The sequence below is a fragment of the Neopsephotus bourkii genome, unplaced genomic scaffold (assembly GCF_033783945.1).
Source record: "Neopsephotus bourkii isolate Nb327-2 ecotype Australia unplaced genomic scaffold, CSIRO-AGI_Nbou_v1 NB_1346, whole genome shotgun sequence".
NCBI lineage: Eukaryota > Metazoa > Chordata > Aves > Psittaciformes > Psittacidae > Neopsephotus > Neopsephotus bourkii.
The window spans coordinates 5,283,860-5,309,055 of NW_026901826.1; the positions used below are offsets into that span (position 1 = coordinate 5,283,860).

The 25,196-nt window shown below is 39.8% G+C and overlaps 1 protein-coding gene across 2 annotated transcripts; it reads left to right on the top strand.

The window, feature by feature from the left end:
- The first annotated feature begins 413 nt into the window (after positions 1 to 413).
- On the top strand, positions 414 to 25,104 carry ASMTL (acetylserotonin O-methyltransferase like). 2 transcript variants are annotated; one of them, XM_061366549.1, is made up of 13 exons: positions 414 to 589; positions 2,386 to 2,517; positions 4,789 to 4,836; positions 5,459 to 5,523; positions 6,552 to 6,613; positions 8,250 to 8,358; positions 13,153 to 13,579; positions 16,283 to 16,445; positions 18,201 to 18,385; positions 19,264 to 19,393; positions 19,981 to 20,124; positions 20,699 to 20,821; positions 24,875 to 25,104. In XM_061366549.1, the coding sequence occupies exons 1-13, from the start codon at positions 497 to 499 to the stop codon at positions 25,087 to 25,089; spliced, it is 1,896 nt and encodes a 631-aa protein (XP_061222533.1). In that variant the 5' UTR covers positions 414 to 496; the 3' UTR covers positions 25,090 to 25,104. The 2 variants fall into 2 exon arrangements, with proteins under 2 accessions (XP_061222533.1, XP_061222532.1); XM_061366548.1 differs by lacking the exon at positions 24,875 to 25,104 and adding an exon at positions 21,920 to 23,102.
- Positions 25,105 to 25,196: the final 92 nt, after the last annotated feature.

Genomic DNA, 25,196 nt, shown 5'->3' on the forward strand with positions numbered 1-25,196 from the left:
GCTTCTTTGGGCAACTTGTGCCAGTGCCTCACCACCTGCATAGAGAGGAACTTCTCGTTTATATCCAATCTAAATCTACCCTCTTTCAGTTTATTCAAGAACTATCGCAACGGGGCTGTGTGGTGCTAACGTGGCTCCTACGACACGGAATCTGTGTCTGTCCCTCTTTATTTAAGCCTGCCGCTGGTGCTGTACAGCTGGTACAGCTGCTGCTCCCCACACACTAACCCTTCCGTTGCCAGCTGCGCCCGGAGGCCGCCAGGGCCCGGAAACAGCGGCTCGGGCGCCAGCCTGCTCCCGGGCGGGCCGTGAGGCAGCACTTCCTGCCTTCTCCACTCCCGCCGCTTGCCCCACCTTCGCTCCGCGGTGTCTCCGCAACAAGCTGGGACGGTCACAGCCCGGCCCCGCCCCGCGGCCCTGCTGTCATATAAGGCCGCTGCCGCCACTACGGCTTATCCCGAGCTTATGTGGAGCGGCGAGCTGGGGTGTTGCCGCCATGGTGTTGCACCCGGTGCTGGGGAAGCTGGTCAGCAAGAGGGTGGTGCTGGCCAGCGCCTCGCCACGCCGGCAGGAGATCCTCACCAACGTGGTGAGTGCGTGCCCGCCTCGCCTCGCCCCGCCTGGGCCGGGGGGGAAGGCCGGTGGTGCTGCAGCTCGACCCCAGGGCCCGGGCGCTGAGGGTGTGCAGGTGCTCAGCGCCCGGCTGGGCCTGCGGCATGCGCCGCCTCTCCGGCCGCCGGTCCGCCTGCACAGAGCCGGAACAAGCCCGCGCCGTGCTTCCTGCGGCAGCCGCGTGTGCTGCGCCCCGGGGCGATACCGGCGGCCCTTCCCCAGGCCGCCCCGCCAGCCGGCCTGGGCAGAGGCAGAAAGGGCCAGGGTTGCGCTTCGAACGGCTGGTGCTGCCCCTGAGTGCACGCTGTCTTACATAGGAATGTTACTGCTTTTTTCACTACCAGTATTTCTTGGTCAGGTTTCCTCTGTAAGCAAGTACCATGTGCGTCAGTTTCATTTACCATCAAGGTTTATATGAGAATGGATTAAAGTATCCTGCTGAGAGGTGGTGGTGTGATCAGGCAAATGGAAGACTTGCTCAGACTGGAAAATACCAACATAATTGTCTCTGGCGTCCTCAACATAAAAAGGACATGGAACTGTTGGAACAAGTCCAGAGGAGGGCCACGAGGATGATCAGGGGACTAGAGCACCTCCCATATGACGACAGGCTAAGAAGGTTGGGGCTGTTCAGCCTGGAGAAGAGAAGGCTGCGTGGAGACCTCATGGAAGCCTTCCAGTATCTGAAGGGGGCCTATAGGGGTGCTGGGGAGGGACTCTTCATTAGGGACTGTAGTGATAGGACAAGGGGCAATGGGTTAAAACTTAGATTGGATATAATGGGAAAGTTCTTTCCTGTTAGGGTGGTGAGGCACTGGAATGGGTTGCCCAGGGAAGTTGTGAATGCTCCATCCCTGGTGGTGTTCAAGGCCAGGTTGGACAGCGCCTTGGGTGACATGGTGTAGTGTGAGGTGTCCCTGCCCATGGCAAGGGGGTTGGAACTAGATGATCTTAAGGTCCTTTCCAATCCTAACTGTTCTATGATTCTATATAATAGTAAAATTTGGAAGATCTTACAACAGACTAAATGAATTAAAAATGTGTTTCCATTACCTTCTCTTTATCTATTTAATACCAAAATTTGTGAAAATTTTACTTCGGCTTCTGAAATTATGAAAATTTCATGGGATTAGTATTATGAGGCGGAGAGACAGGAGAATAGGTATCTGTCCCTTAGTCATTCTGCAGAGCGCTTTTGGGACACTAAGGGAGCTGTAATCCATAATTTAGACCATTCAGGCTCCATGGAAGCACATGCTGACCTCACTGGGCAGGCTGCAGGGAGCTTTTGAATGGCACTTGGCTATTATAATACATCAGGTTTAGATTGTTTGCTCTTGTTATTCTTCATGAGAGAAGTTGAATTTACATAGGAAGAGGTCGTTTTCAGAACAGAGACTTGGGGAAGCACCAAGGTTCAAGTATGCACAAAGTTAATAGAAGCACGGTGTGCCTGCTGGGTGTAGTAAATTTACAGGTATAACCTGAAGGCAAGACGTAGGAAGGGGGGGAGGGGAGATTTTGATAAAACCACACAGAAACTGTCTCATGTTTTCTGTTTATTACGTGTAATGACAAATAAAGTGTGGGTGGCAAATCTCCTGTAAGAGTGTGTACTACTGATATGCAAGTAAAGTGCAGTGGATGGATTCAATAAAAAATACCCTGTATCAGAATAGTTGTGAAATGTATAAGTTTTGTACTGTTAGATTTTTATGGAAGAAACCTTTAATAACAAGCTCAGATTGACTGTATTGCATTCCTTTGTTACAGGGCCTGCGGTTTGAGGTCGTTCCATCCTGGTTTAAGGAGACACTCGAGAAGTCATATTTTGCAGCCCCTTATGAATATGCTGTGGAAACAGCAAAACAGAAAGCTCTTGAAGTAGCAAACAGAATGCACATAGTAAGTCACCAGCTATTTCGGCAATAAGATTTTCGTCTTTAACTGGTGTGTGTTACTGTGACTTAATTTGCATGTATTTCTTAGGTGGTCTCTGAGTGCTTTTTCCCCACTGAAAGCAAATGCATGTTGTCATGTCATTTGTAAAAGATAGCTTCCTGAAATTAGCTAACCAAATCATAAGAAGTACTTGTGACTGCAGTTCAGGCTTGCCACAAACAGAAGTGACATATCTTTTCTTAGCAGCATACCTATGCCTGCTTGGGATACATACACTTCATAGTTCCTTCCAGCAGTCGGGTGTGTGGCTGGACAGTTGTGCACTCCAGGTATTTGTTGCTTCTGGAGGCATACTCTATGGAAAAACTCACCAGGGCTTTGCTGTATCTTTCATTGAACAGTAGTTAAATTTGAACAGTTGTGACAGGAGTATAACTGTCCTGATTTCAGCTGGGATAGAGTTAATTTTCTTCCTAGTAGCTGGTGCAGTGCTGTGTTTTTTACTTTACTCTGAGAACAGCACTGATAACACACCAGTGCTTTCGTTGTTGCTGAGTAATGCTTGCCCTGATTAAGGACTTTTTGGTCTCCCGTGCTCTGCCAGTAAGGAGGGGCACAGGAAGCTGGGAGCAAGCAGAAACAGGACACCTGACCCAAACTAGCCAAAGGGGTATTCCATACCATAGCATGTCATGCCCAGTATATAAACTGGAGGGAGTTACCCGGAAGGACCAGATCGTTGCTCAGGTCGGGCTGGGTATCAGTTGATGGGTGGTGAGTGGGTTGTATTGTGCATCACTGCTGTTTCTTGTCGATTTCTTTTTTTCCTTTCCCCTTTTAATTTTATATTGTCTCCCCTTGTTATTTCCTTTATCATTATTATTAGTAATATATTGTACTCTAGTTACTAAACTGTTGTCATCTCAGCCTTCAGGTTTTACATTCCTTTGATTCTTCTCCCTGCCCTGCAGGGGGGGGGAAGGAGGGAGGGATGAATAAGTGACTTGCGTGGTACTGAGTTACCAGCTGGGTTTAAACCACAACAAGCTCAGAGTGTAGAGGTGCTGGGGGAAAGCAGAAAAAGAAGACAAATTCAGTTTTAAAGCATTCTGGGCAAAGAAACAGCCAATTTTCTTTTAAGAAAGGAGAAGCTGACATGATTTCAGGTTCTGTAGTCATTGCATCCATTTTATATCTTCAGTATTGTCAAAACCAGTGATACAACTTACACTGTAAATGGTATATTTGACTTCTGCCTTGGCTGTGATAACTCTTGAGTACGTAAGGTTGTTCCCTACCAGAACCTATTTCAAAGTCTATCTGATTAAGAACCCACAAAATGTACCATAATACAACTCTGGAAGAGAGAAGCATGTTTGTTTGAACCTATACTGATGTCAGAAAAGGAATTTTAAACACTTTAAACCAACAGTGCTGCCAGAAGTCACCACTCTTTAGAGCAAATATTGCATGATGTCCAATGTAAATTGTTACCCAGGTTTCTGTCAGCTTCTTTTCAGAGTATGTTATAACATTAGGAGAGTGAATTTTAAACCCAGCCTTGCTAACTGACTTGTATTGGCCTTTCATTGCAAAACACTATGCTGTGATAAAATGGAATTTTTTTTAATGGTGCCTGGAATTAGTTTTATTCAAAGCACATCTTCAGCCTTTCTATAGAAAAATCACCTCCCTACAAACTTTTACTAATATAACGATCACAGTTGCAGACAAGCTTCGTCTTGCTGTATTAAATAATAACCATGTACCTCATAACATGCAAGTCAATCAAATCTCAGCTATGACAACAGATACAAGTTTTAACTTTATACTCTTACCTCTCAATTCCCCAAAACAAAGAGTATGTGTTCCCTTTTTGAGCAAAACGTGTCTTGGAAGAACAATCCTAGAGGGCTGTATTCCCTGGCTTCTATACACTTGGCACTTTCTTTAAAGGAATTGTGCCTGCCACCTTGAAGACCATGACTTTTGAGAATGCAGGTAGTTCTTTCCTGGATGTATTTGTTCATCAGTAATGTATTTAGGCGAAATCATGACCTAGGAATTGTCTGCTCATGCCTCCTGTTTTCCTCACTTTTATGGTGACATAAATTATTACTATTTTGTAAACACTACAAAAGGAGTGTCTTGTTCTCAGGCCAGTGCTGAGTCCCACCTGTAAACCAGCAAACTTTGTTTTCTTACCATAAGTTATAAAAGGTTTTGTTCTTCCTCTTTTGAGAAATACCTTCTTTTTTTTTTATGCCTTTGCAGAAACACCTGAGAACACCGGATGTTGTCATAGGAGCAGACACTATTGTGGTAAGAAGTCTTCTGTGGTTTAGCATTGTTTTAATTTATAACAAGTGTAGAAAGTACTTGTATCTTTAGGTTTAAAGTTTGAAAGCTGTCTTCACTGAGATGTTATACCTGCAGTATGATGTATCTTGTGGGTTTTGTGGGTGTGGGTTTTAGGGTATTTTTTCCCAACAAGGCAGGTTTTGGTATCCTGAGTGCTAAAAGCTTTGCTGCTGTTTTTGCAGAGACGCTAATGTTACATTAAATATTGCCTTGGATCATCTAGTATGTAAGGGAAATTCTGTTCTTGGGCAGTTGCTGACTGTCTAGAAGTCCAGATCTTGTGAACTACCTCGTAGTGGGGATCACTTTATACCTGTCATCTCCATAGAGACGGTGAAAGGTTAAGGACAGAAGAGGTTCAATTACCCTTTTGTTTGAGAGCTGCAGCCACTGGAGTGTAGAGTGTTGCACTCATTATGTGCTTGGTAATAAATCACCTGTTCTGACAAAATACCTGTGATTCTTGCTCTACCCAGCGACTCATTTTTTAAGCCCTACTTGAAATTATGGTTCAAATATAATTTCCGACCCCAGTTCCTGAAAAGTAAGAAAAAGCCTCACACTTTCTCTGTCTTTGTTTTAGTCTGTGGATGAACAAATTCTGGAGAAACCAGTTGATAAGCAAGATGCATATAGGATGCTCTCAAGGTCTGTAGTTTTAAGTAAGATTCTAAATGTGTGTGTTAAGTTGTTCTAAAAGGAGCTGTACAGATTCATTGATGTATATGAAGAGCTCCATGGCTGGTTGGTTGGTTGATTGTTTTGGTTTGGGTTTGTATGTTTGTTTGTTTTGGTGGGTTTTTTTTGCTTAAGTTCAGTAGGTCAGTTGCTAAATCATGGGCATGAAATGCACTTAAAATTTATCCTTTTAGAACTCCTCTTGATTTTTTTCTATATGAAAAGAATAAGGTGCAGACACTCACTGTTTCATCTTACGATTAATTAGGTAGAATGCTAGGGGGGATAATAAGAATGTGAGATGGATTACATGAAATAGGCTGGCTATTATTTAGGAGACTATTCCTTAACTACTCTCTTCAAAGATTCAAGTTCTTATGCTATTTATTACACTCCCATTGCTTACACATTAAATTAAAAGCTTGAAGCTCTCAAAAGGAATCGGCCACAATGTGGCGCTCTGGAGTCACTACCAAAGAGCCCGTGGGAAGGTCTTCCTCTGCACTCTGCAAATGTTCCTCTGGCTTGCCATGGGATCCCTGGGGGCAGTCTAGCTGAAATGAGTACATAACCTCTACTTGCCTATCAAATGTTTGGTCTAAATTACGTCACCTAGCTATTCATTGCCAGCTTTCAGTGAAGATGCCTGCAAGAGTAGTGTTTATGCTGATTGGCGTTTTCTTATGCATTTGAAATAGTCACTTCCTCCTGTTTACAGTAAATAAGCTGGTATCGTAGACTGCTGTGGACATCAGTACAAGTGAGATTTTGGAGACTTGAAATGTCTGAATCTCTTTATAGTATTTTTTTGTTTTGTCAATGTCTTTTCACCTATATTGGAATAAAAAAAATATTTGTTTAAGATAATACATCAAGCATATATATTAATATAATGGTCTGTCTCTCAGGCTGTAGTGACATAATCATGTAGAACATTTTTGCACATGGCAGATTTCATAAAACTGTTGCTTAAACCATGGGGTTTTTTCTCCTCACAGGTTGAATGGGAAAGAGCACAGTGTTTTCACAGGAGTGGCTATTATACATTGCAGCAGTAAAGGTATATGTGGCATTTTATTAAAACTCAGTGTTTGCATTAAAAATCATAAGGATTTGTACAAATGAAGAAACAGAATGGAAATGTTTCATACATAGTCTGAACCGGCTTCCTACTCAGATGAGAATTACTTTATCAATATGTAAATTAAAAGCTTCCCACAAAAGTCAGCTTTCTCATTGCATTCAGTTTTCACCTAGGAAGGAGGATGACAAAATACAGTAGACTTCAGAAATGCTGTCTCTGAAAGCTATAGGACTAGTTAAAAGACTAGTGTAAACTGTGGGAACACTACAAAATGTGGGGCTGAGCAGATTCAAACCATATTAACTATTCCTGTGTTCTGTTTACACTAGCTGATGAATAAAAGCAGTTTCTTGGGTTTTTTCCCTTTTCAGTAAATAAGGGAAGCTTTAGGCGGTCAGTGAAATAGTGGCTTAATGCCTCAGATTGTTAACGGATGGTAATGAATTGTAGGAAGTAATATGTTAGTGTTCTTTATCAGATAATTTATATAGTAAGCAAGTGGGGTTTATAAGAACCCTACCATTAATATAATTTAAGGAGTGTTTGGTTTGAGGGACCTCCTCTGATAATTATGCCAACATTCTTTTAATGGAACTTTTGCGTGAGTCATTTCTCTGAAATTTTACTGGACATAATCTTTCTGTAGACAAATTATTTACAGTTTTTAATCTTTACTGAAATGATTGCTCCTAACTCTTTTATCAGTCATCCAGTACCCCTTACTAATATGCTAGTATAGTAGAAAGGGAGCTGCTGCAAAATAGATAAAACATGTTATCAAGGGGTTCCTATGACCTATCCAGCAAGAATAATTGTTTAGGAAGAAAGTAAAAATGTACACAACTGTACTACTGATGATGTGACAGCACATCTCATTTGAAATATACAGATTTAAGCCATATAATATTCAAATGAATAAAATTACCATAAGTCTGCATATTTCCCCAAGGGATTCAATCAACTGAGTTTTGTAGAATACATTTTTAGTTTTAGGTTATAATTAAAACACTGTTGTTAAGTACCACATACATGTTACAGGTGGGATTTTCATCTTTTTTTAGCAACAGGATCCACACCTCTGGCCTTCTCTCAGCCACTTCTAGATACAGTAATCTTGTTATTTGAGAGATAATACAAAAATTACAGTGATGGTTACTGATGAGACTGCTGAATGCCTGAGTCTGCATTGTAGATGTAAATTCTCATTCAAGCATTTATAACAGCTATATGTTTAACTATGAAGTTTTGTTAAGAGTTCTTTGACAATAGTCATAAAGTTAGAAAGGTGTTTATAGCCTTCTTTGTTCTCAGTGCTGGATGTGTATGCTAGGAGTCCATAAATAGTTCTGCATAAACATTGTTAATTTACGAGTGCATTCCACATAGGAAGTGTCTCAAGACAGGGCTGTGGAGCTTGAAAATGCAAGCTTTCACTTTCTAGGGAAAGTTGAGTCCATTGTCCCTAAAGAGCATTATTAGTCATTTCATACATCTGCGTAATACTTTATTTTTTCCCAAGCAAAAAATGTCAGATGAATACAAAATAAAACTGAGCTGTTATGCTCTTTAAACTACAGTTTCTGCTTTTAATGAGACCTTTTCCCTTCTGTAGATAATCAGCTAGAGATGGAAGTCACTGATTTCTATGAAGAAACTAAAGTAAAATTTTCTGACCTGTCTGAAGATCTTTTGTGGGAGTACATTCATAGTGGGGAGCCAATGTAAGTAAGACCCAGAAGCTATCACACAGTATTTAGGAATAGGTTTTTGGTTGTGTTACTAGCTACAGGCATAAAACCATTTTGTCACGTGTTCTGCGAAGCTTTGCTGTGTATATTTGATAAATGATAGCATGGGTGTTGCAAGGTAGGTATTCTGTTCTTCTCATCTAGAGCTGATTGCTCCAGGGAAAGTGAACTACCTTTTTAGTACCCTAAGAAATTTGGAAAGTGAAAGCTGTTGAAATGATCTGGATTAGAGCAAGTACTCATGCAATATACAATTACCTCTCTGTTAACAGAGGCATTCAGGGAGCATGGATACCTGAGACAATGGATAGTTCTCATTATGAAAAAAGTGCATTGACTAAGTATTGGAGAACTTTATTGAAGGAAACTAGAACTTGGTTTAGTTTATTAAAATAGCACTGCTCTGCTGCAAGGAATGACGGCTAAATTTTCACTTATTCTTGTGGCCAGCTTATATATGTTCCTGTGCTACAGTTATCTCTTAACTTCCATGTTTCCACTACCCTTGTAATATACTAATTACTATAGACAACATTGATTCCCCAGAATAAATAGGATGAGAACAGAATGTCTAACTACTCCTAAGATGAAGCTGACTAGATTGTTCTGTTTATTTTGGGGTGAGGGTTTTTTTTGTTGTTTTGTTTGGTTGTTTTCTTTTTTGTAGAACTTATTTGAAGACAAAAAGGCTTTCCCTTTCCCTTGTATTAGCTGAAGCTTAGTAAAGGCAAATCAGGCCATAGTTAGCACTATGGATGGCATATCTGGTGATCAGAGGTGAAATTCTGGCTCTATAACTTCAATTCTGACTGTGTAAGAATATCAGTCATGGTGTTTTTTAAACTCATTTGTGCTATAAAACAACACTGTCACTTTTCACTGGGGAAAGAAGAACCACTGTAGATTTAGAATTTAAGTGCTTATGTGTAAATGGGGCAAGTTTTCTGAACATGTAAGGTTCCCAGCTTATTACAGAGACTGAAGCTAAATTGGATTATGCAGTGAAGAATGTTTTGGCAACAACACAGTTTGTAACAGAAATCCCTAGTAGGTTTTTGGAAGGTGATCTTTAGTATGAAGCTGATCAAACTTCAACTTTATGCAGGAGAAATGACCATGGATTTTTAGGAAGAATGTAATTTTGAAAAATATTTTGTGATATTCTGATTATTTCCTCTGGAAGAAAATATGCTTTAGCAGTTCTTTGCTAAAGCAAAAAGGCTCATGAGCAGCACTGGGTAATTCTGTTCATTCTGCTAAGCAGGGTGTGTGACAGCAAGGGCTTCCCAGGGACTAGAGTTTCAGAGAATGTATTTCATTACTCTCTGAAGCAGAAGCCAATCAATCTTCAAGACAATAGGAAGAGTTTGCTCTGGCCTTAGGAAAGAACTACTAAATGTAGTGTCCTTTTAAATTTTGCAAAACAGTAAGGTGAAGTCTGTTATGGGTTTTTTCCTTTGTTTGGGCTTTTTCTTCCCCTCCTCTGTGGCCACCCATACATACTACTTACACATTTATGTGCATACAGGTTTTTCTAAACACTATTGCAGTTCAAATGACCATTTGTTTATTTTTTAATGGCTACTTCAGTTTCTGAAAACATAAAAATCAATGATCACATGAAAAACTAAAAGAAAATTGCCCCTTTTGTGCTGTTTGGATTGGGCAGAGTTCTTTTTATAGCAAGGACAAAACTGGCATATAGTATTTCAAAAGTCTGTCACTGGTGACTCAGGGACTAATTGTAAAAGTGTATAGCTGACTTGACATATGCACAAGGAACGAGGAAAGAGCACTAGCTAAAGGTAGTCTATGATGAGGCTATAAAGCCCCTCAAATTTTGGCTGCAGAAAGATGGTCTTTCCCTTGTTTTATTCCTGTTTCTCTTTCCAACCAAGGGTTTTCTGCTGGCTGGCAGATCTTTTCTTGCTCTGTACAAAAAGGCTGGACTGTAGTAATCTTAACAGTTTTGTACTTGTGTAATCAGTAGATTTTGTTTCTGCACACCTCTTTGACCCGACTTCTTACTTTGTAATCTTTCCCTTGTGAACAACTTCCTCCATCTCTGCTAACAGCTTCCAGTTTGAAGATTCTATGTGGGTTTTGGTAACTGTGCTCTGAATGGTGGCAGTGAAATCAAAGGACCTTACTGCACTCTGGGAAAGAGGTGATTGCAGAAGCTGGAGCTGTACAATTTCAGACTTAACTATGAAGTAATAAATGCAGAATGTAAATGTCTTTCTTCCCTTGTATGATTTATCTTAAGAGTTACTTCTTTCAAAGCTATAGCAAATGTATAATTTAGATTTTGCAAATAATGTGTCTTGCAGCATAACTAAGCTCATGGATAGCTTAGAGGTTATCAGCTCTGAGAGCATAAGAGCAAAAATCTTCCAGGTGTAGGATTACAGAACACCTGTGCTGTTCTTACACTGGAATTGACTTTGAACCTTGGTTTTTTCACGTCATATTGCTACAGTTGACTTGTCTGTATGAAGTAGTTGTTCTACATTCATGGCTATGTGGACCAAGACACGTATATTGTCAGACACTTGTTCTTGCCTTTGGAAACCAACCTAAAACCCAACCAAGCATCTCCCTTCATCTGTAGGAGCCAAAGTGCTTGTTACTGCGAAAGTGTTTTATTTGATCATTGACTCAGTTGAACAATACAAATATTGTATACATGGTTATACTATTTTGTGGCATGTTCAAATTCTACAGTTAAAAAAGTAAACGTGCTTTAATGTTACATTTGGAAGAGTTACCTCCATTTTACGTCTGTTAACATTTTTCCCCCCATTGTATATTGTGTGTTGGTTTCTTTGGGAGTCTGTTAGGTTTTGGGTGCTGTTTGGGTTTTTTAGGAGAAAACAGTGGGTGTTGCACACATTCCTGCCGCATTGTGTGAGGGTTGGTTTGTTGGCTGATTGTAGGGGTTTTTTGTTGTTGTTGATTTTGTCTTTAAATCAGTGGATGTTGCACACATTCCTGCTGAAATCATCTATCTTTACAACAGTTGGTAACTGAAAAACTTTTCAGTTGCAGCAATGATCTTGCTGTTTGTCAAAAGGTCCTTAAAGTGAGTTGTATTTTATAACATAAATTAACCGATGCTGTGCATACTGTTACAAATGAAGCCTTGACATTAGTGCTACGCTAATAAAAGTATCCAGTTACAAAACCCAGTCAGATTAGCTAGAGACATTTGAGAGCTCTGTAAATACTGATATACTATGGATTTTAGTATGGAAGATGCTTGTTGAAAAAACAGTGACACTTTTACTAACTACATAGATTCATGCATTTGGACTAGAGCTATATTTGTGGTAGAGAATCCTTTTCAGGATCCAGTTCAGAATATGAAGCTTTGTATAAAAATACACAAGATGTGGGCAGTTGTGGTAATGTCCTTCCTGGGAGTATGATATCACTGTTTTTGATGGTCACAATGGTTTTTGCCTCCCTGTCAGCATATGCCATAATGACTTCATTCTACTGGACTGCTACTTCATTTAAAAAATGAAATTACTATTTAGTCATTAGAATATTTCTAATTTAGATGGTGTCTCAAGTATGTTATAAAAGAAGGAATAATTTAAACAGTGACAAAGCTAGATACTGCTGCTGTGTGCAAGATCAAGAGAAAAGCCTTGTTTCCCAGTTCATATCAATTAAAAAATATCTTTTGCTGGGATACTAATCCTCTGTTTCGTTTAGGAGACTATCAAAAAGGGAATCCAGGAATAAGTTCTAAAAATACAAAGAGCTGGTTCTGATCAACTCTAAGGTGAAAAGTCAGTAATCTTCTTTGTGTAGTAACCTTCTTTCACAAGTAGTTTGTGTAATTCCATACTATTTTAAGTTAGTAGATCTGAAACTGACCTTTGGTTTCAAAGCTTGCTAACTTAGGGTTCCAGATTCTGGTGTTATAGTAAGCACACTCAAAACTGCCTTGTTTCTTAAATGTGGACAATAAAATTGTTGTGTCTGTTGCAGCTTATCTGCCTGTATACATTTCCATTCCACATAGTGGAATTTGCATAATTATACCTAAAGACAGATTTCCAAGGTTACTTTCTGTGAAAATACATTTGTGCCCCAAATTACTAGTATTACAATGGCATCTAAGAGCACAGTAGTATGAACTACAGCAAGAACTAGACAGAGCTTAATGGGAGACTACTGGGTTTTGTATTTGGATAGGTTGCTCCTTCCCAGGAAAGTCCTGTCTTCCTGATCCTCGTTTTAGATATTTCTGTGACTAAGATCGACAAGACACATACTACAGTCATTTGAGTTCTAAGATGTCTTCTTCAGTGTGAGTTCTCTTTGGAGCTAACGTATTCTTAAGGCCCTTCAGCCTCTTGTGGAATAGAGTGAGGGTCAGTATGCAGCAGTGTGACCCAATAGTAATGTTAAGTTTGTTACCTTTTTGGTAGCCAGGACTTGGAGAATGCTGGGTGACCTATGCCAATGCAGCCTGACTGCAGCCAGCTGATGTACCCTCCTGCTTAGCTTACTACGGCACTTGGACTGTCTGAAGCATAAACAGCTTAGGCTGCTCACCCCTAGTAGAAATACTGATCCTTGTATTTATCTTGTGATTTATAAATTGAAGTGTTGAGTCTAGTAGATTTAATGTGACTTTGAGTACACTTGCCTTTATTCCAGACTCTGCGCTTTGTCTGGAGTATTTGTGATCTCTGCTACCTTCACTCTTAACTGTAATTAAATATATGTCTTTTTTGCTTTCGTTTCCCCCAGGGACAAGGCTGGTGGATATGGAATCCAGGCTCTTGGTGGAATGTTAGTTGAGTATGTTCATGGAGACTTCTTGAACGTGATGGGATTTCCTCTGAATCACTTCTGCAAAAAGCTAGCAGAATTGTACTATCCACCTTCTAAACAAAACATACAACATAAAAAGTATGACTCTATCCCTTCTGTAGACACTTTTGAGAACCTAAGTGACGGAGAAAGTGAATCTTCAAATTTCACAGAGCACAAAGGTGCTAGTAAGTTGGACAGCAGCGGGATGTGTTCATTGGGATCTATTTGCAATTCTGAAAACAGTTCTAGTGTCAGAAGTGGGTTTATGGTACCTCTGGAAAATCAGAATGGCGGGCCAGAAAATACAACAAAACTTCCATCTAAAATTCTAGAGCTGATGGATGGATTTAGAGCCTCAAAGGTAAGGGAAAAAAAACAACCCAACAAACAAAACCCTGCTTGCTACATGCCTGGCTGATACAGTTGTTTCATTAGACTTCAATATATAACAGGTAATGTGAAATACTTGAGCTGGTGTAAGAATGTAGTAATAATTAGTAAATGACCACTGAAGTATTAGAGAGTCCAAGATAGCTGAAACTTCTGGTGCAGTACAGATGTTGTTTTTTTGGGGGAATTTGCTTTTATCTGTTCTATGGAATTTTAATCACCCATTTGATAAAAAAAATTGTCTCTTGAGAGCAAAAAAAAGTTGGGTTTTTTTTGGTATTTTGGGGTGTGGTGGTTTGTGGTTTTTACTGCTAACAAAAGCACATCAAAGAGGAAGTTACCTTTGTATACTCTGCAAAGACAGCATTTAATATGGTTAGCTTATCTGAATTAAAACTGTGACAGTAACTGTATATATTGTATTTCCTTTCTAGCTTCTAATGCTTAGCATTAGAATTCTGTGGAGGATCTTAGGGGGATTTTTATTCCCTGTTAAGGAGATTTTTGTATGCACTGTTTCATGTTTTTATGACTTTTTTGTTTCACGTTTCATGATTTTTATATACCCTGTTTTCATCAGGTATGTTTAGCTGATAATACTCATGCAGTATCTGAAGGAGACATACAAGTAACTGTTTACAAACAGGTCACATGCTCTGTATATGAGCGTGATGAGAAATGAGTAGCTAGACATTTTACATGCTACCAGTTTTTCTACTCAGTTCCAACTTAGTGAAGACAATAGTGAAGAATACAAAGGAGAAATAAACACCAATCATTCTAAATAGGTCACTGATTTCCATCAGTCAGTCATGTTTTAGGAAGAGGTGAAAAAAACTGCTAAAGTGGCTGTGAAATTACAAACCTGGAACTAAGGATTTAACAAATTTCAGGGGGATGGAGGGAAACACACCAGACAGTGAACAATGGTTTTGCTGAAACAGCAGATAGTTGTACTCAGATCTGAAGAAAAACCATAATGTGGTCAGTGTAGATCTGTGGGTGTGCTGCTTGCAGGCATGCAAAACAGTACTGAGAGATTTGGAATAAAGCAGCCTTGAGATTGCTGCATTTGAGCTTTTTTTTGTCTTTAGAGGATGGGTTTTCATGTATTTGAACAGGTGAGATGATGTTTAGCATTTATTCAATTGAAGTAAAATATGGAGACTCATAAGGTTTTGCACATTATGTACACTGTTTACAGTTATGGGATGTAGAATTTGGTTTTGTGCAGTAGAGGCTAGAAATAGAAGCAGAAGCTTTCTTTTTCCACTAATCCAGTATAATGTCATAGTATGAAGTGCTGAGTTTTATGTTGAGCTACTGGGAATTTTTTTTTCCACAGGGTTTGGATCTTTGTAAAATGAATTACCAGTTGCAGTGAATGCTTCCTGTGATCTGACAAAACACAACATCTCTCCATGTGTAGAATAGTAATAAGAGCACAAAGGCATTTAGTTTCACAAAAGCTCTTAAGTTCTGTTTCATTTTGGTCCCTCAGTGTTGTTTCCAGGACTTCATAAAGCAGAACAAAACGTCCTCCTGGTGAAGTTGTTGCCACCTGTTTTACTTTGAACAGCTGCTGTTGCAGAACACGAGGGGATCAGGGTTAAATCCTACTTTCTCAAGATTAGTATGTTCTGAATTTGCATAGTCTGATCCATACTCAGACCTTTGGGGTTTTTCATTTGATTTCTCTCTACCTCCTTGAACTGAGAATTACAAAATAGTAGAAAGAGTGATTTGAATCAACCAAGTTGTTGACCTCGCTTCTTACAGTTTCCGGGTGGTATCAGTTCAAAGACTGGTCAGGTCTTGGAAGCCAAATGGTTGTAGTCAAGATGCAGTTAGCTCGGTATTGTGAAAGCCTGGATTATAATAAATCCCACCTTTATGTTATCATTAGAATAACAGAGGAAACTGTAAAAAGAGGATGACGATATGATATATATATACACACACACAGTAGCAGACCTTCCCTAAAATTAATCTCTTTTTCTCCAATTAATTTTTATCAAACAGAATGTCAAATCTTTTTTTTTTTTCTTTTTCTTTGGCTGCCTTGATTAAATACATTATAGTTGCCTGCAGTTGCAAAGAAATGGATTCTGTGCTTGCTGTGTGCGCTTCCACTCTTGCGCTCTAGAAGGTGTGCATGTAGGACAGTTGTGCTCTGAAGTTTTATTCTTCTTTTTTTTCCCCTTAATTTTTATTAACCAGACAAGTATTACAGCAACTGAAGCTGTTACACTGCCTTAGTGGAGCTTTCCATTCCTTATGTTTTGGGTAAATCAAATTTAATTTGATCTTTTGCCATTGGTTCAGATGCTTAAGAATGTTTGACCTTATGGACAATCTTACAGATTAGGATATGCTAAACATCAGAATAAAGAGGTGGTCTTCATGCAAAATCTGTAGGCTGCATTGCAGAGTATTTTGAGTTCCCTTCTCTCCCAAACACCTCTGGAAAAATTCTGTTACTTGGCTAAGAAAATGAAACCCTCATAGCGGGAAAAAAACCCTCAGATTATGTAATTATCATAGCAATTTTTAGGAGTTTTATTAAACCGTGATGCACTTAAAGAGTACTTCTGGAGAGTAATTCTAGGCAAAAGGTTCCTTGATTGCAGTCTTTTAAACACAGTATGCCAACAGGTGTTTTTCCTGCATTCAGGCTCTGTTTGTAGCCTCTAAGCTGAAGATGTTTGATCACCTGAAAAATAAAGGTCCACTGAAGGCTGTGGATATTGCAAATGAGGTTGGAACCTCTGTGTGTGGAACAGAAAGACTTCTTGATGCATGTGCTGCTCTTGGATTACTGGAGAAAACACCAGAAGGTGACTAATTCCCCCTCCCTGCAACTGTATATAGTACTAAAAGAGATGCAGGACTGGAAGAGCTGCTTTGAAGGTCACAGGTTTTAACTTGATATTGTGGGTAATTTGGATTTGGGGGAAAGGGGAATGGATTGTTACTTCTTTGCTTTACTTATTAGTAGCTGGAATTGTTTCATCTAGGAGTCAGGCTTTATCTAATGAACACATTCAAGTCTTTGAGGAAACCTTAGATTCCTTTTGCTCTCTGAATACAGCACTGACCAGATTTCTAAAAAAGTTGACAGTTCTGTGGGCAGTCTCGGGGAGCAGTGTGATAGCTCAGATGTATCATCTGCATTTGGGTCACAACAACCCCATATAATGCTACAGGCTTGGGGAAGAGTGGCTGGAAAGCTGCTTGGTGGAAAAGGACCTGGGGGTGCTGCTTGACAGCCGCTGAACATGACCCAGCAGTGTGCCCACGCAGTCAAGAAGGCCAACAGCATCCTGGCTTGTATCAGCAATAATGTGTACAACAGGAGTAGAGAGGTGATCATCCCCCTGTACTCGGCACTGGTGAGGCTGCACCTTGAATACTGTGTTCAGTTTTGGGTCCCTCACTATGAAATACTGAAGTGCTGGAATGAGAGAAGGGCAAAAGAGCTGGTGAAGAGCCTGGAGCACAAGGCTGAGGAGGATTAGTTGAGAAAACTGGTTGTTTAGCCTGAAGAAAAGGAGGCTCAGGGGGGAACCTTACGACTTTCAACTACCTGAAAGGAGGTTGTAGCAAGGTCAGTATCTGTCTCTTCTCACAAGTAACAAGTGATAGGGCAAGAGGAAATGGCCTCAAGTTGCACCAGGGGAGGTTTAGATTAGGTATTAGGAAAAATTTCTTCACGGAAAGGATTGTTGGGCATTGGAACAGGCTGCCCAGGGAAGTGGTGGAGTCACTGTCCCTGGAAATATTTAAAAACTGTACAGGTGAGGCCCTCAGTGTTAGTGGTGGTCTTGGCAGTGGTGGTTGGACTTGATGATCTTGGGGGTCTTTCCAACCTAAATGATCCTATGATTCTGTCTAAAATAAGGACCACATTCCATTCCCTGATGCATCAATGCAGAGTCACAGTCCTCAGCGGTGAATCAGGGTTTTTGCAAGGAGTGCTCTGGAATGTGTCCCTTTTCATGGAAAACAAATTTTAGTGCTCTTAACTGGAACAGTGCTTGAAGGTGTATATAGGTGAGGGAGTCAGAATTAACTCTTCCAGTCCACTCTATGTAGTTATAAGTTTACATATGCATCATTTACATAGTAAGACTTGAAATGGTAAATTGTCAAGAAAAGGAAATAAAGCAGGTCCTCAACTCTAACGAGGACAAGACCAAGGAGAAAGCCCTGAAGGCAAAACATACTGGAGAAAACTTGAACTAAGGGAAGGAGAAGCTGTAATCTAAAGCAAAATGCAGCTAAGAATGAGGAGCTTCTACTACTCTCCATTAAATATTAGGTGTCTAAATGAGCTACTCTGGTTAAAAATAAAATTAAAAAAAGAAAAGCCTATCTGTATCATCCAGTATCTAAATTCTTTCATAAACAAAGTACTTGCTCCTTTAAGAATAAGAAGGCTATTAGAATTATTTCATATAAATACTTGCCCAGTAAAGATAACATCAGGATTTTCTTGCTATTTAACAGCTGTGCAGGAAGACATGCCTTCAGATTTTAAGCAACAGTTATACTGAAACAAAGCCTGGTTACAATTGTTTTCTTCCCATAAGGGTACAGTAATACAGATTCAACAAATACATATCTGACATCAGATGGTGAATACTCACTTCATGGCTACATTATCCACTCAGATGACCACCTCTGGCCTCTCTTCACATACCTGGAGTCTGCTGTCAAAGAAGGCAGCAGGCAGAATCATAGAGCCTTTGGAAAGAAAGCAGAGGATTTATTTAAGGTAATACAAACTCTCATTAGGATCAAAACTAGCTGTGAGGAGTCCAGAACTGATCTAGGGGCAAATGGAGACTGGGCCATCTATGAAAGTTAGTAGTAACTAGTCCCAGACTTCTGTTCTTGTCAACTTGTTCTTGTCTAAAGTCTGGAGCAATCACAGAATATACTGGGAAATTTGAGTGCTGACAAAAATTCTCTGGCTAAAGTGTTGCCCAGCCAACTAACATACTCTCAGAACAACCTCTGGGCCTGTTTACGTTTGTGCCCCTTTTTAACACCAGATAGTAGTACCTAATCACACATTCACTCCTTCCACATAGGATGCCATTCACTTGATGCTGATGTGCATTCAGTTCAGTCTGTGTTGACTGCATAATCAGAGCTGTTTTCAAAGTCACTTTGAGTTGATGCAGACTTGTCAATTAGCCACTTGGTGAAGCAGGTTGAGGGGCATAAATATTTGTGCCTGTTTAAGGCGAGGGCTAGTAGAGTGAGCAGAATGTGTCAGGACTTTGCCTCTGACAGCAGAGCTGGCTAAAAAGTGTACTTCAGACTACATCCTGAGGTTCTTAATTTGTACTAATCTTCTAGATGCTGAAGAAGCCAGTCTGCTAGAGGAGATGGCTACATCCCCCATACACAGTTGATAAAAAGCAAATAAGGGCTTTTGGAAATTAAGGTCCTGTTATTATAATGTTAGTATCACTACAGTGAAACAGCGAAGAAGCTAGATGAGCAATTAGTCAATGGCACTTTTAACATCTTAATTTTAGAATGCTAATGTTAATGGTGTGCAACTACTGATTCGGTTGTGCATAGTTTTAATTAAGTCATGAAACTAAATTTCAATTATTGTGGGGTTTTTTTTTCTCTTTTTAGGACTATTATCACAGCCAGGAAGTGAAGCAACGTTTTATGGCTGCCATGCACAGCATTGCCCACCTGACAGCAAGAGACGTGGCTACAGCATTTGATCTTTCACGGTTTAAATCTGCTTGTGATTTAGGAGGTATTGCCTGTAATTGAACGTTAATATGAATTTAAGGGAAAAGCTTGATTTCAGTTCCATATTTTATTACTTAAAACATATATGTATTTTTTTACTAAAACTGCAGTCATAGTATCTACTGTTATTTTTCTGGTATGGTAATGTCAGGATAAAAGGGTTAAGTGTAGTTACCTGAAAGCAGAGTTACTTAAATGGTGTTTAGGTGGTTTGAAGTAAGCGAGTGTTTGTCACAATCAGTTACCTACTGACACTGCTCAACACAGAAAACAAGATTTGTGGCTCAGGAGATAGAATATTGGGCTGGGAGCTCCGTTTTCAACTGTGTTACTGCTGTCCATTAGCATGTCCAAGACTTTCAAAAGTAATGAAGGATTTATTTTTGAATCCTTGTGTATTGGGGTGTCAAAGTTGAAACACTACACTGCTAGAACAAAAAGTTTTGATGCTTTTAGTATTGGTTTGGTTTGTGTGTAGTTTTAATTCTGATTTGATGTCTCTATTTTAGTGTTATATACAGCCTTGTCTTTAAAAAATTCTGCAAATGCTGGAAGAAAAGACTTGATATGACTTTTTTAAACTTTCAACAGGTTGCACTGGAGCTCTAGCTCATGAATTAGTACAAATATACCCAAATCTCAAAGTCACAGTATTTGACCTTCCAGAAGTCATTGCAAACACCTCTTCCTTTCAGCCTTCAGCACAACACACAGCCCCAGTAACGTTTGTATCAGGTAAATGTAACACATGATCTTTTGTCTTATTTCTGTTATCCTAGAGCACAGCACAGGCTCTTTTGCTGCAGAAATTGGTCTGCTACCCTGCTCCAATCTGACTTGTCTTAGTACAAGGCAATGCATGCTTACCCATGCTAAATAGGGACATTGTATTTCTCAAGCCCATGGAAGTAAAAAAAACCTGGCTACGGTTGGAGAATGTGGATAAATAAGGAAGTATGAATTAGTAATGCTTTTAGCACCACTGGGAGCAGAGGCTCCATGTCCTTATCTCAGGCTTTTATTTTCTAGGCAAGATCAGTATGGTGGCTACAAAAGATTTTGATGTCCCCTTCCTTGCTTTAGCCTTTCTCCTCATTTTTATGTGTTATGAAATTCTTACCTGTGTTCTGCTCTTCTCTTTAACTATGCTTTCCTATCTGCAAATCAGTGCATACCTATACCTGTTCATTCTTGTTTTCTTTCTTTACCTCTGCTGAAGCTCCTCATTTCTCTGCAGTATTTTAATTTCATTTTGTAGAAATGTCCTCTGTGGTTTCTGCAGGAATGTACTAACTCTGCTTTCCAACAGGGGACTTCTTCAAGGATAATCTTCCAGAAGCAGATCTCTATATCCTTTCACGTGTTCTTCATGACTGGCCTGATGAAAAGGTACATGTGCTTTTAAGCAAGATAGCAGCTGTTTGCAAACCAGGTAAGTTTTTTTCATTTTGTGGGCTTAAAGGTACATGTTAATGCATAAACATAATGAGTAATCATTAGAAGTCCATATTTAAAGGTGTATTTTTTCTGTCCAGTCATAGTAGTCTTTGCTTGAAATCTGTGCTTGCATTATATGAATACCTACTAAGAAAAAATGAAATAAAGCTAAACACAGCTTTATTCCATTCCTTGTGTCCTGTCGCTGGCCACCAGAGAGAGGTGATCAGTACCATCCCCTCTGCTGCTCCTCTTGAGGAAACTTTAGGCTGTGATAAGGTTTCCCCTCAGCCTTTTCTTCTCTAAGCTGAACAAGTCAAGTGACCTCAGCCACTCCTGAGTCTTGCCCTCAAGGCCTTTCACCAGTTTGGTCACCCTCCTTTGCACACCCTCTAGTAGTTTGATGTCCTTTCTGTATTGAGGTGCCCACAACTGCACATGGTACTTGAGATGGGGGTGCACCGGTGCACTGTACAGTGGAACAATCACTGGTTAGCAGTGCTGTGCTTGATGCACGCCAGGATACAGTTAGCTGCTTTGGCTGCCATGGCACACTGTCTCATGTTTGCACGGTACTAAAGATCAAAGACGACAAAAAGTAGAAAAGCCTACACTGCTAAGATTAGCTGCTTCTTTAATCCAACAGGATTAACTACCTATAAGGTTTGTTTTGTAAGAAGCATTCAAAATTAGCTCTAGGCCATAAAGCATAATCCCATTTGGGGGGGGAGGGGGATAAAAAAAAGATAATTGTGGGTGACTGTCTTAATCTTATGCAAAAATTGGGGTATGACAGATGCTTACAGGAGCTGCTTCGTACAAATGGAAACACAGCAGTTTAAAAACATAGTCAAAAAGTGATCTGAACTTCACTGAAGTGAAGACAGTGCTCTAAACTCCCCCCTTCCTTTTAACAATTAAATTGTTGCTTCCAGGAAGAGATTACCGAACGTAAAGTTCTGCAACTGATTGCCACTGAATACCATTAAAACATTAGTGTGAGGGTCCTCTGAAACCATCTCTGAACAAAACACTGAAAACCTGAAGCTAGAAATACTTTACTGAACCACTTTTGGTTGTTTTGAAAATGCAGGAAGTGCCTTGCTAGTGGCAGAAAGTGTGCTTGATGAACAGAAGACATGCCCTCCTACAGCTGTACTACAGTCCCTCAGCATGACTGAAGGCAAGCAAAGAAGTGGCTCAGAATATAAACAGCTGCTGGAGAAACATGGATTCACAAATGTACAAATTAAAATCACAGAAAATTTACTGGATGTTGTTTTGTGCTTCAAGACCTTGTCACCATAGCATGCCCAGAAGCAGACTGAGATGCTGAGTTTTTACAACACTTGTGCAATGTACTCTTCATCAGCCAGCACATACTGTCAGTTTAGGATCGTTTTGACCCTTTATCTAAGGAATAGTTGTTACAGGCCTGGAATAAAAGTTGGACTTCAGCTTCTGCAGGAGTGAGTTCTATGCATTTAAGAAATGTATGGCCAAAACTCCTATGTATTAAATACGTTCATGTCTAGTTATCTTGGCTAGTTTGCAGACTGTATTAAGCTCAGACTTGCTGTCTAGATGTATTGCATGGCAAGATAAAACTAAAAGCTTTTATGAGCCACATTAATACCTTTGTTTTCCTGAACCTCGAAATTAAAGAGAATTCTCCCTCTGCAGTATATTCAGTGGTTACTGCTCATTTTTACTAGAAATAATAATAAAAAAAGGGAATACTGCACCATCTGTCTGAATGCAGGGATGCTTGTCCTCTTTTTCACTTTTCTGTGGGGCTTCCCTCAAAAACAACTCAAAGGTGCTCTTTTTTTTAAGCACTTTATCCACAAGCAAAAGTGAAAATAGGACCAAGCTCAAACGTATTCCTACAGCACCTATAATGTCACAGAGAAAGTTCAGCCATTGTATGCACCCCGCAAGCTGTAGTAAAACCTGTTCCTTTCAGGTTTGGGATTTTCTAAATATGGTTAAATGGCCATATATGTTTTCTGACTCATTACTTGAGTTTTAGGATTTATGTGCAAATTCTGTTACGAAAATTAAAAATAGAAGCTTCTTCATGTTCTTCCAGTCTTTAGTTGGAGAAGTACGTACTGTATCCCATCTCTTCAAGTAATTTGTCACTAATGTCACATTTCCTAACATTTTGTTGGTTGCTTGTTTTCCCTGGTACTTCATTAATTTATTTTTTTTTTATTTAAAGTGTACTTTGTAGTGGAAGCCTTGCTAGAGATTAAAGCTGCACTTTCAAACTAGCTTTCTTCTCTATCAGTTGAGAGTTTCTCGCCTGTCACACTTCTACAGCAATAATCCCAATAAGCCAGCGTGAGAGTGGCAATGCCTATGCTGAATCATGAACCTCAGCCAGTTAAGGAGCTGATGAGCAAAGGTCAAGCATCTGTCTGGCAGACTCTTGTCTTACATTACTTAATCAGAAGTTACTTTGCACTTTGAGCACTGAGCAAAGTGAAAGTGCCACAGTGATTCAATTCATCATGAGAAATATGCTTACTGCAGAACATTTCAGCTGCGCAAAATCAGGGAAATGCCAGACTTTTATATCACTGGGGCTTTATTCTTGGCAGGAGGCTTTTATGAATGGAAATTCGACTGATCACATCTATACAGACATTTAAAGAGATAAGGCAAAATATTCAACAGCTGAATTAATTTTAGATGTCTTTTCTATATTGATGTGGAGCTTGCTGTTATGCTTAACAGGCTTGTATTTTGAGAGAGACTCACTCCAGCAATCAGATGTTTCTCATGTCATAATTATTCATTTAGTTTATAATGCTGTTCTTTAAGCTGCTATAAACTGTTTGAGTCAGAAAATTTCAACCCTAATGTTGGCGCACCTGTAGCTGTCACAGACTTTAAAACTGTGCCTCTGAGTACTATATATCCGACTGTAAAATTTGAATAGAATGTCCCTGGCTACCATACAGCTTCAACATAGTCTGTGATTAAAGCACAATGGTAATACATGTTAAGCATTAATCCTTTGGGCATGGTGTCTGGTAATGCACCACAGCTTTGCACTCTCAGGATAATTAAGCATTGGAGCACGTTGCCCAGAGAAGTTGTGGAATTTCTGTCCTTGAGACAATGAGGGTTAACGGAATGATAGATGAGTAATAGAAACAAGAACTTCAGCACTTGTTCACTGAACAGTGAGGTAAGAATCCTTGAGGAAAACAGAAAGTTTGTAAGAAAGAAGAGACATAACTTGATTGGCTGTCCCAGCACAATCATTTTTATATCAGTTTTTGACCTTGTTACAGCTATTAACAGTACTTCTGCCTGGAAAAGGAATGGAACAGAAACAAAGGGTAGTATGTCATCTGAGCTACCCAGCATAAAAGCTTGATAAGAGCTATTTAATGGCTAAGCCCCTTTGTATGGACTGTGAATTCATTTTTGGATGTGTTAGCTGACTGCTGGATAGTGGAAGTATTTAATGTAGGGTTTGGTTTTGTTCTTAAAAAACAGTTTTTGGAGGGCTGGAAGTCTCCTCACTCTCCCTCATCTTTTGGCAGGATATTACACCCCTATGTTAGCCACACCACAAAGGCCTCAGTTCCTACAGAAATAATGCACAATAATACTGACTTTTTCTCTGCTTCTATAATGCTTGCCATCCACCCTTTTGTCCGCTTGGCACCACTTCAATATGAATGGGGAGCAGTAATATATCCCCAAGAGATGTAGCTACTATTCCTGTCTTATTGTTTACCATAACCATCATGCCAAGTCTACAAGAAGTCATCCCCTCTTCCCCTAAAAACAGAGAGGTGACTTGACTTGCGAGTGGTTCATCCCTCCATAGTGTGGAAAGGAATTTCCTGGGTTTTGTGAGAGGAGTGGATTATACATTTAATGGTGGATCAGTTATAGCAGAGCAAATCCATAGAAATTATAAATGAAATCACCTGCACCTGGTAGTTTGCATCCTTACATATGAAAGCAGAAATTCTCTTGCCTGAAAATGAATTAGTCTTGTTCCATGCCTTTGTTTTTAAATTAGGCTGTGAGATTTTGCTGGCGGAAATGGTACTGGATGATGAGAAGAAGAAGAGGAGCACAGCTCTGCTACAGTCTTTGAACATGCTTGTGCAGACAGACGGAAAGGAGAGAAGTGGCTCTGAATATCGAGCCTTACTGCAACAACATGGATTCACAAATGTCAAAATCAGAGTGACGGGAAATTTGTTAGATGTCATTCTCTGCATTAAGACCTAAAAAAAGGGGGGCGGGGGCATTTAATAGTAAAATCTAGTCATTTCTAGTCATGTTTTATGTTTTCTAATTATGCAGTTACATTCTCAGTTTCCCATCAATATTGTAAA